The sequence below is a fragment of the Nannobrachium achirus genome, assembly GCF_963921795.1.
Source record: "Nannobrachium achirus genome assembly, chromosome: 20".
Classification (NCBI taxonomy): Eukaryota; Metazoa; Chordata; class Actinopteri; order Myctophiformes; family Myctophidae; genus Nannobrachium; species Nannobrachium achirus.
Window position 1 is genome coordinate 36,288,260 of NC_137827.1, and position 11,858 is coordinate 36,300,117.

At 43.0% G+C, this 11,858-nt stretch overlaps 1 protein-coding gene across 2 annotated transcripts in view; it reads left to right on the forward strand.

Moving 5' to 3' along the window:
* actn1 (actinin, alpha 1) overlaps positions 1-11,858 on the forward strand; it is a 77,505-nt gene that overhangs the window by 49,057 nt on the left and 16,590 nt on the right. For both annotated transcript variants that reach the window (XM_080751405.1, XM_080751404.1), the window contains exons 7-9: positions 1,636-1,717; positions 2,140-2,225; positions 11,536-11,628. In XM_080751405.1, the coding sequence (XP_080607531.1) occupies positions 1,636-1,717; positions 2,140-2,225; positions 11,536-11,628 (261 nt within the window). The remainder of the gene's footprint in view (positions 1-1,635; positions 1,718-2,139; positions 2,226-11,535; positions 11,629-11,858) is intronic.

The following is an 11,858-nucleotide window of genomic DNA, read 5'->3' on the forward strand; positions in this document are numbered from 1 at the left end:
GTACCCTTCTGTCTGTCTGGTTATATTTTACCCTATGCCCATATATAGTATGGAGATGTCAGTCTATGTTCGTTTTCATCTCTGCATCAGTCTATTATTGTTATGCCCATATGGAGATCCCAGCCACTTATCCTACCATATATGAGGATGTTTGTATTTATTTATCCATATTCTTGGAGAACAGCCGATCCGACCGACTTTGACTGCGTGCGATATGCATGGCAAGTCGATCGGTCAGATGGTTCTCGAGATGTGCGAAGGACAGATACACCCTTAAGCACGCACACATTGCTTGCGTAATTTATATGGAAGATATTGTGGCATTTGTTAAGTTTGTGTTATTGTTTTTGTATGTCAGACTTCGCTACTCTATATACTGTCAATTGGACCTTGATACAAGACAATTCAATAGATAAAATATTCAACAAATACGCATGTGAAGTTGAATAAACATCAGCCGAATTAGTAACACGGTAGTAATCACTGTTAACAAACTTGTTAATAAAGTATGCAATCAATCAATCAATCAGAAGAAACGAACAAGGAGTTTTACTAGTGACATGTAAGTTGTCAGTCACAGAGAAGTTTGTTAATCTATTTCAAATATTATTCTGTGATAGTCTAGACTTTACTGGCACTTATTGTGTTGTCCTGTATGACATCATAGATCTGGCACTGAAGTAGACAAAAATAAAAGGTATTTGCCACTTCTGTTTGACCCAGATCTAATGGTCTTGTTATTGGAAGATATTGGCACACAGCGTGCTCTTTAACAGAATGCTGCCTTTAACTGTAATAAAAGGTAGAGAAACAAGGACATACTACAAGTTGTTGAATGTCATCTTGCCCTGACAGATATATAATCAGGGCTCTGTGGAGATAATTCTCCAAGGCGCACAAATGAAAATCTACTCTGGCTTTTGTGAGCACCCCAGACAGTTTTTAAATTGCTTGATTCAGTATTTAGATATTTGATTTTATCAGGAGACCGTGTTTTTCAATTAAAGTTTTCATACATTTTTCTCTCCTCATGCCTGTCCATATCTAAATACGTGCTCACCAAAGCCTGATTAAGCATTAAAATTACCCCAAATGTTTGAAAGTGAAATATCCCTTTAAGTAAGGGAAATACATTAAGAAGCATGATGTCATATGAGAACAGAGAAATACAGTCACAAATCTGTTCAAGCCAACACAGACCACCACCTGTCAGATAACTAACTTCTTTTATTACAACAATTGTACACATTAATTTACGGACAACATTTGTTCCAGGTCATGTCCTTTTTGAGTAATATCCACACACCCACTATTGGCCAAAAACATTTGGGGACATGTTTCATCAGCTTAAAAGATGTTCTGCAGGTTTGGTTGATGTTTTTACTGGGTGATTTCAAAATAACTTAATACACATACTGTAGTTCAGCCGTGGTGTTATGAAACCTATCCTTTGAGTTTAATGATATTTATAGATACAGTATATCCTGCAGGTTTTGCAACAATTGGCCCAACTGCTGTTGTATAGTAGACAATGTCTCTATTTGAACATGTGAATATATGACTTCTTATATGAACTTCTATTACTATATATACTGTATATAGTAACATTTCATTGTCTCTTGTCTTGCTTAACAGGATGATCCAATGACCAACTTGAACACAGCCTTTGACGTGGCAGAGAAATACCTGGACATCCCCAAGATGTTGGACGCAGAAGGTGAGCAAGTTAGAGCATGATAACACAGAACACTTTGTGTGTGTGTGTGTGTGTGTGTGTGTGTGTGTGTGTGTGTGTGTGTGTGTGTGTGTGTGTGTGTGTGTGTGTGTGTGTGTGTGTGTGTGTGTGTGTGTGTGTGTGTGTGTGTGTGTGTGTGTGTGTGTGTACACGCGTGCATCAGAGTGAATCTGTACATCTGTCTGTAATGTCGATGAAATCCTGGCCATTATGCACATCTGGAATCTGTTTGTGTTTTTTTTGGGTCTCTTTTTCCTCACTCAGTGTTGTTTATATGAAAATGTAAACTCGGCTTCTCCTCCATATGCCAAGGTTCTCACACAAATGCTCTGTTTAACACAGTGTCCCGTCCTCCTCCCCCCCTCCCCTCGTCCTCTGACATCCTCTCTTCCCCCTTCACACAGACATCGTGGGCACTGCCCGTCCCGACGAGAAGGCCATCATGACATACGTCTCTAGCTTCTACCATGCCTTCTCAGGCGCCCAGAAGGTATCCCAGGATGCAACGTGTGCCGTCTACACCCCCTCCCACAAGCACCACCACCACATCTTCTCCTCCTCTTCCTCTCTTCCCTTCGTACCACAGCTTCACCCAGTTTCACAGCTCCTCTCTGTCTCCTAACGGGGTCCTTCTCTTTCTCTCTCTGCAGTGCTCAGCCCGCGCCCACAGGCGTCACTCTCCTTCACTTTCCGCATGTTGTTCATGCCACCAAATGCATGATGGGACAGCAGCTGGTCTTTAAAAACAAAAAAAAAGGCAATGGGCACAAGTGCATCTCCAGTCTCCTGTCCGCCCCCCCCCCCCCCTGTTGTAACCTAGCAGCTTTTACAATCAGTCACCACTCCCCAGCAGCCTCCTTGCCTTCATCTTTCATTATGGTTTGCTTACACTGAACAGAGTCTGAGCACAGGGCAGGAAGTGCCGGAAAGCTTGTCTGCAACGCGACAATGATTGGATATGATAAAAGCCACGGGTTCCTGAGAGAGCAAATCAAATTACTGTGAGACTCTAGCATGGCAGGAGAGATGTAATAGCTTAAGGGGCGGTTTAATGTTCAGCCTTGACAAAGTTGGGTTTAAATAGAGGCCCGGAAGGAACGTACAGAATGAGATTAAACACAGCAGTACAAAGCTTGCGCAGTGCGCTGTCGTTTTATTAAAGCAGATAGATGCAGACTGGTTTGAGTCATTAGTCAGTTTCTCAGTTTTTGGAGCGGTGAAAGCGCTCCCAATAGACAGGTATGTCTGTGGCTGGCTGGCTATGTGGCTGGCTGGCTGGCTGGCTGGCTGGCTGGCTGGGTATGTCTGTAGCCTGGCAATACCTTGAGTGGCCACACAAGTTAAAGGAGGGGCGCTGTTGTGCAGGCACACACACACACACACACACACACACACACACACACACACACACACACACACACACACACACACAGATTCACCGCTCCACTTCGAACCGAGGTTTGATTTTCTCCATTCCAAGTGTCTTTCTCAGCACAGGTAGTTTCTCTATTCGATAATGATTGTTTGTCCGTTAGTTTTGACAGCTACCTGCAAGCCTCCACCTCCTTGGCTTCGTCTCAGACACTCAAAACAAGCCAGCAAGTAACAAGCACCACTGTGTGTGTCCTGTCTCCTCTTTGACAGCCAGGGAGCAACAGAGCATCTCAGAGTGCTGGTTATATAAGGTCTAATTTCATTGGAAAAGCCCTGAACAAAAGGGTATATTTTGCAGTGCAGCTGTGTTTAAGCAACCCAGATCAAAAAATGCCTCTGTTTATAATTGGAGTGAGTGAGCAGGCGTGGCTCCCTTGATGGCAAGCGATGAAACTCCAGCTGGTTTGGATTGCATCATGGATCTAAAAACTGTTGGGATGTGTTCCAGCAATAGTGGGCCCTCAAATTGCATAGATACACTGTATAGAGAGGAATAACTTCCAAAGTGAGTAATTAATTGGAAAGGTTTTTGTTTAGCATATCTGTCTGTAAAGGTTGAGATATGATCATTTAAACTGTTTAAATTGTTATTGATAATTAAACTAGATGTTAAGTTTACTTGTACCCTTAGTGAATAATTGATCACCTGAGTAATGGATGTCAATATAAATGGACTACTATGACACCAGACTACAAAGTGATGCAAATTACTATCTCGCTGTGGGTTGAACTCCAAAAATGTCCAGCTGTGCTTGTTGGTCCATAAACGTACTGAAACTTTTGTTGTTGTTAATTTGAGGTTTGGCGGCTAGTAGTACCACTATTGATTTTGCACTATGATCAGTCCAATTCTAAGTAGGGCTGTCAAAATCGTAGATCTCTCTCTCTGTGCACTGTGGTTGGTTGGTGCTAGAGTGAGAATGCAATGTCTCTCGGACGGAGATCAAGTCAAGAAAGATTTGTAAATATATTTTGTGAAAAGGGAATTAAAGGTCCCGGCTCCTGTCCTAAATATAGGCCATTTACACTCAATGATTGAAGGAAATAAAAGCCTAGACTATTAATTAAAGTTTTACTGTATATAGAACAGATATTCAATGTTCTGAACAAGCTGTGCTGTGATAAAAATGGAACAACAATTATCTTTTCCTTGACATGAAATGGAAATTTACAATCAAACCATGTGAAGTTACTGGCCAAAATCCTAGGTATTTCCAGAGGCTTTGTACAGTGCAAATCTCCCAGAGTTGTGTTGTGCACTCTCTGCCATGTGCTATTATTATCAAAAGATTGTTGTTGAATTATTTACTTGTTGTCAAGACCCAATAAGGAAGCGAACATGGGCGTCTTTGTCATTGTTTTCAAAAGGTCCTGAGTAGGCCTGGAATTTCGTCACTTTAGGGGCAAGGCCACTTGGCCTTTGGTGTTGTAAATTTTTTGAGGGCACAAAGGCCAAATGCCAGGGCAGGAAGGCCATCAAATAAAACAAGATTTTAGTCCATTGAAAGAATGAGTTGAATTTAAGGGTTAGGGATGATAATCTTATATGCAGTTAAATAGATAAATGATGGTATTTACAATCTGATCAATACTCAGCCCTGCTCCAATCAAAGTCACTGGGTTGGTTTAAAGACGGGGACTCGGGGGAGTTAAGATTTCAAAATCTCAACAAAGAAACACTGGTGTCTACATGATAAGAAAGAGACACCGGTGTCTACTGTCTACATATTGACAAGAAAGAGACAGAGGAAATAGTGGTACAGTCAGCCACTGTGGCCTCAGGTCATGCCATTGGTTTGAGGGGCACAAGGCCAAACTGAGGGGCAAACGGCAGCCATGGCCTTCATGGCCTCCATGAAATCTCTGCCCTGGTCCAGACTAAAGTTGAGTGCCGTAGTTCTCTAATATGTCTGAAGTTTTAGGGTTAAAAATTAGTAGTGTGGAAGCTACCTGCAGATACACAGCTTGATAAATTTAAATTGGTTCCTCTTGAGAAGAAAGAAAGTACTGTACTTTAACTTCACCCCAGCTAACATACCTCAATCTTAGTGCAAGTCAGGTTCATGTTTGTTATTCCTAAGAGGGAGACACTGTCTTTTCTTTACCAATGTCCAAATTTAGAACATGAACAGAAATCATGCCCTTTGGTAGACTGGAGATGTCCTGAGCCCAGCGCTGCTTCCTCTTGTGATTTTTGCCCCCTGCTGGTCCTTTTGTTTCTGCACACTTTTACTCTGCGCATTTCTCTTTCTCTCTCCCTCTCCCTTTCCTCTGTTCCTTGGACAGATATCATTAGTACCTTGAGGCCAGATGAGAAGGCCATCATGACTTATGTATCGTGTTACTACCACGCATTCTCAGGCAAACAGAAGGTGAGCCATCATCCCCTTCAAATCCTGCTCATACTCACTGAACCTTTGATCCGTTAGCCACAGTTTTTCACTCATCTAAATTTGATGGGGTATGGATTATTTTATACAGCACCCTCCACAACACCCTTCACTCTAATTTTCTTCTACTTATGACCACTTAGCAGCTGCACAGAATCAATTAATTTTGGAATAAATGTCTTGCTCAAGGGCATCGTGGTATAATAGTTGCTGGAGTAGTGGATGTTTCTCATTATATTTACCCACCTAGAAAAGAGCCTCCTGACAATAGGTGGATATGTGCCAAAGTGGCTGGCAGAGTTTCAGACTTGCAGACCACAGTACAACAAGGTATTTGGCTGGTGGCTGGTGTTAATTCCACACAGATTGTGGACTGTGCACGGCAGCTTCAGTGTCAACATGTTACCTTTCAATCCTAAATGTATATCCAGAGTGTGATTACAGTGACAGTACACAGCAAAACCCTCAGTGTTCACTCAGAGAATGTAAAAATAGACCAGTAAGGGACAGCTCCCTTTTTACATTCTCTAGGCCAGGGGTATTCAACAGACACCTTTACCAACACATTGGTGAAGAAATTGTTTGGTAAGGAATTTATTCCCAGATTTGACAGATATTCTGCTAATTTTCACTGACTAACTCTGCTGCAGTGCTCTGACTGGAGTCTCTTCACTTGAATATGATGGAATATGATTAGGGATTACTGTGATTATGGTAAGATGAAGCTCACGTTTCATATCGCGCAAACCATACCTATAACGTTCATTAGTCTCCACTTTTTAATTGCTCCAGGGGCCACAAGGAAGGTCCCTGCGGGCCGCATTTGGCCCGCGGGCCGCCAGTTGAATACCCGTGCTCTAGGCTATATTAAGTAGGATTTTACTGTAGTGTGTACCAAGTATTATCACAACATAAAAACTGCTAAAGCTGTTTATTTATTAAGATCCAAAGACTGGAGCATGTCCAGCAAAGTTGGTTTCCAACGACTTGCACAAACTTGTCAGCAAACCAACTTCGGCAAGTTGGATTGCCAACTTGCCAAAGTTGGCAAACTTGCCTGGCTTGTGAATAAAGTGTGATTATTGCATTTCTTTGGCGAGACAAACTGCTGTCCTGTATCGACTCTATATTTGGAAAATACTTGTATTTCCACACAAGTGTACTGTTGTAGTGTTAAGTGTGAAACTGATTTAAAAACACAAAAACAAATGTAACTGTAGGTTGGAAACCATCTTGCAGAGGCAGCCAGCAGCCAATCGCTGAATAGCTTACCTCAGCTGACCCTTGACCTCAAGCCAATAGACCGTCCCCATCCAGTTGTAATGAAAGTCATAATGAGATTCTGAGTTGCTCTAAGGTTATACTGTACACACCTATGTCAATGGAGTTAACATTACTCTAATAGACCACCGGGTGGGGTTGTAATGCGCAGATTTGTCTTCCCTGTGTATTTTTGGTTTCTTCCTGAAAGCAGAATGCCTCTGAGTCAAAAGGCCAGATCGAAAAACACTCATTTAATGACATCATAAAATCACCCTGCCCCTTTTACCATACACCTAACACTGTGGGTGTGGCTAACTTCAGCTGGGTCACCACCCACCTGACAACCAGGCATACTTAATGAACTGGTGGGTGTGGCCACATAAAATTATTTTGAACTCTTTCTGTACACTTTTTGGGAAATAAATCTTCCTCCTAGTATAATCATAATACCTGATCATCATGTTTTAGGGGGGGGGAAATCATGGCACCCCATCTTTAACAAACACATACTACATACATTCATATAACACCCACCAACAAAATATTGGACAAACTTGCTTTTATCCAACTCCATATGCATACATTGTTGCATCGATGACTGCTGCAGAAGGGGAGAAATCTCAGACCGGCCACCACCATCGCTGACCATATAATTCAACCTCCGTGTCCTGACAAATCTGTATTAGGATCTACTCCCTGATATTGCATTAATGAGCATATTCACACAGCGGCCATTTTGATCTTATGTCATACGCAGGGGGTGGGAAACCCCAGTTGACACCCTGAGGTACAATAAATCAGCAACTCCCCCTGCAGTGTGGCTAGCATTCCGTTTTATGAAGCTGGCATGGATTAGCACGTAGAAGCAGCAGCCAGGGGAATAGTTCCACCTCCATATAATAGATTGTTACCTCATGGTAGAAATCCCTATAAACATCATCACTCTTGAATTGCATATCCGTCTAGACTTGGCTGTGGAAAACCTAACTTTGACTTTACCTTGCATGGTCCAAGTTGGGTTCACGAGTGAGCTGTGAGATAATTATTGTCATACGTTATCCACTGCAACAGCAGGCTGTGTATTCTACTCTTTCTCACCCTCTATTAATCCAATTAGGCCTAGAATTATTGACTGCTTTAACTATTGAAAAATAGCAGATATACAAGCTCACAGCGCGGCACCGAGTGCCGCGCTGCGAGCTTGTAGATCTGCTATTTTTGGAGCGGTGAAAGCGCTCCCAATGAACAGGTATATCCGTGGGTATGTGGGTGGCTGGGTGGCTGGGTGGCTGGCTGGCTGGGTGGGTGGCTGGCTGGCCATGTCCGTAGCCTGCTGGCAATACCTTGAGTGGCCACACACAACACACTAGTTAAAGGAGGGGCGCTGTTTTGTGCAGGCCAGGCACACTCACCACTCACTCACAGGCACAGTTTACACTCACTCACTCACTCACATAGGGTACAGCTGCTCAAATTCACCGCTCCACTTCGAACCGAGGTTTGATTTTTGGAGCGGTGAAAGCGCTCCCAATGAACAGGTATATCCGTGGGTATGTGGCTGGCTGGCTGGCTGGCTGGCTGGCCCTGTCCGTAGCCTGGGCAATACCTTGAGTGGCCACACACAACACACTAGTTAAAGGAGGGGCGCTGTTTTGTGCAGGCCAGGCACACTCACCACTCACTCACAGGCACAGTTTACACTCACTCACTCACTCACATAGGGTACAGCTGCTCAAATTCACCGCTCCACTTCGAACCGAGGTTTGATTTTTTAAAAATCATCATGATCTTTGAATATATCTATTTAAAAGCAAACATTTGTAACTCAAATATTTGCTTCTGGGGAGTCCCTGGAACAACATATTTTGAGATGGGGGTCCGTGGACAAATACCTGTAATTTTGGGGGTCCTTGACATGAAAAAGTTTGAGAACTACTGATTTAGAGGAAGGATTTAGAAGTCGGGTCAAAGATCGGGTCAAAGATATTCAAAGACTTGCACTCATTTTCACGATTTAAAAAAAATAGCAGATCTACAAGCTCGCAGCGCGGCACTCGGTGCCGCGCTGCGAGCTTGTATATCTGCTATTTTTCCAAAGTTAAAGCATACTATAATGGTTAAAGTGGTTCAAATCTAACGCGACTCGGGCACGTTCCAGGTATTTGAGAGTTAAGTCAGGGCACAGTAATTCACAGCGGGACTTTGCTCTAAAGGGCCTGGCTGTCAGGGTCTTGCAGTAACCAGGCCCAGCGTGTGCTAGGAGCATTTTACACATCGTTCACAGAGGTGAGACCCCCGCACGTCCTGGCTCTTCCTTTTAAGGCAGCCGGCCATGCTGCTCCCCGGCCCCCCAGAGCATGTCTCACAGCCAAGCATGATCTCTCCTAACAAAAGGAGAGTGGAATCAGTTCCTCCGTGTGGGATGCCATTCTAGAGCCATGGAATGAGTTGGTGGGAGGGACATTCAGGTCTGTCTCATTGTGTCCTCAGCCTATAACTAGTCTTTTGACCTTCCAAAAAAAGACATTGCTGACTCTGAGATGTTTTCCTGTATTTCTCTTACGTTTGCAGCCAGTAGGGCCCACTACTGCATAAAACGTATAGCACGCATCTTTAAAATAATGATTTTATCAAAGCTTTCTAGAGGAAAATCAATAAGGACACAGCCATCAGCCTAACCGAATAAACGCAAGAATAGTTTTCCTTTGATCTAATTGTCGATACAGTAATATTCACCCTCGGTTTTTGCTCTCACTGCTTTTCGATCGGGCTACACAGAGCTTATAATACACAAATACTCTGTGCATGTCGCCTAAGCTTAGTTGTTTTACTGCCAAAATCTCTCCTTCATCTATCCCCTTGCTCTTCTACCTATGAACATGTTGATTCAACTTGAACCAAGACGGTTAACTGAAAACATTGTTGTCATGGAAACCCTACTTTCTTCATCAGGGGTGTCGCAGCAAGTTCTGGGCCCTGGGTACAAGGATTCACTGTTTCTATGTCAGTGGTGCTCAAACCTTTTCATGTGAAGGACCCACAAAATGATATGTATTTGGCTACGGACCCACATCTCAAAATATTTAGTTCCAGGGACCCCCTAGAAGCAAAACTTGAGTTACAAAAAGACATACATTCAAAGATTTGCACACATTTTCACGACTTTTCAAAAATAGCAGATCTACAAGCTTGCACCGCTGTGAGCTTGTATATCTGCTATATATCTGCTATATAATATAACATATCTGCTAGTATAAAATAAAAAAATAAAATAATTAAGGCCCCTCCACCTTGGGCCCTAGTAACTCAGTCCCCCCCCCCTTGTGACGCCCCTGTTCTTCATGCCCTGCCAGTTTACTTATGAAGACAGACAGAGGGGCCACACTAATGAAGCGTTGTGTCATGGAAGTGCCTCTTTCTCTCTGTTGGGAAGAGCTTTCCTGATGGGAGCCGTGCACTCTGTCTATCCAGACAGAACTCTGCTCTGTATGTAGGTTGAGAACTGAGAATAACGGATGCTGTTCTATAAAAAGACAGTGGTGCAGAGAGAGATGGCTCGCACACACACACACACACACACACACACACACACACACACACACACACACACACACACACACACACACACACACACACACACACACACACACCCACACCCATACTTAACGACAGGTATGACCTGTGTCAGATGTGTACTTGTTAAAGATTAAGTCATCTGGTCCCTTGGTCTCTGTCTGTCTCTCTCTCTGTCTCGGTGGAGTCCTCTCTGCTAGAAAAAGACATTTGATTATTAATCTCCGGACACTGGGGTGACATTCACGGTTCAGCACTTAGTATCAGAGGTGTAGCCGTCACAGCAGTCTCTACTTTTTGCATTGCTGCTGCAATGTTGTGGCTCTGTCTGTTGCTCCAGCCCCCGCATGATTTCATTGGAACATCCTGCAGCATTTGAGGAGGCTATAAACGGTGTGTAGGGAAATCTACTGTACAGTACAATGGCTCCAGTACTGAAAACAAGCCTATGGCTGCATACACAATCAAATCCTCAGTGCTAATTAAACTTTTAGAGGGTAAAAAATGTCAAATCAAAATGACTTTATGGATACATATGCTGGCCACACTCAATGTAATATAACATTCTAATGGCAGGATTATATACTCCTTCATGTCAAACTACATGTAAACCAATTAGATTTCAAATTACTTGATAGAAATGATGGTGACAGTTTGACTCTCAAGTTATACCTTTCAAAATCTGGTTGAAGTTAGATTTTAACTCTTAAGCCTATACTTTATTGTCGGTCAAATAGCAAAAATAGCTGATCTACAACCTCACAAATCATGTGACACCTTGTGAGCTGGGTGATATTTTCACTAATGTTCAACTTTTTTGCCGAATGGTCGCCTATTTCTACCAAATATTCACCTATCATGACAGAATAAGGACATGTTGTTAAGTTGAAGAATCAACCCAAATAAGAAATGTTTTGCTGCAAGGGATAAAATACAATTAGCAGACAAAATACCAAGCTTAATGCAGGAAATTACTTGAGCGCACATTAAACGAGCATTGCAAGGAGCTGAAAACATCATTAAGACAACTCCAGGGTGAACAATGTTAAAATGCACTGATGCAAGAATGATCAAGGAAGCAGAGAGAGCCTTCAGTCACTGCTCAGTCTCATGCTGTCTTCTTCCCTCCTTCCCATCCAGGCAGAGACAGCTGCCAACCGGATCTGCAAGGTGTTGGCTGTCAACCAGGAGAACGAACAGCTAATGGAGGATTATGAGAAGCTGGCCAGTGATGTGAGCACATCCCCCTTTTTGTCCTATATTGGTCCTGCATTCTTTCCATCCTACTACCTGTCCCATTCTCCTGCCTCCTAATCCCAGGGGTAACGTGCTCTGTAGGCACAGAATAGTTTAGTAGTACGAGAACATACAGTTAGGAACCGAGAGCTGAACTGATGACACGGAAGATAGAGGTTGCCTTGTGTTTTGTTAATGAAAACATTTTTAAAATGTCAAGATACAGT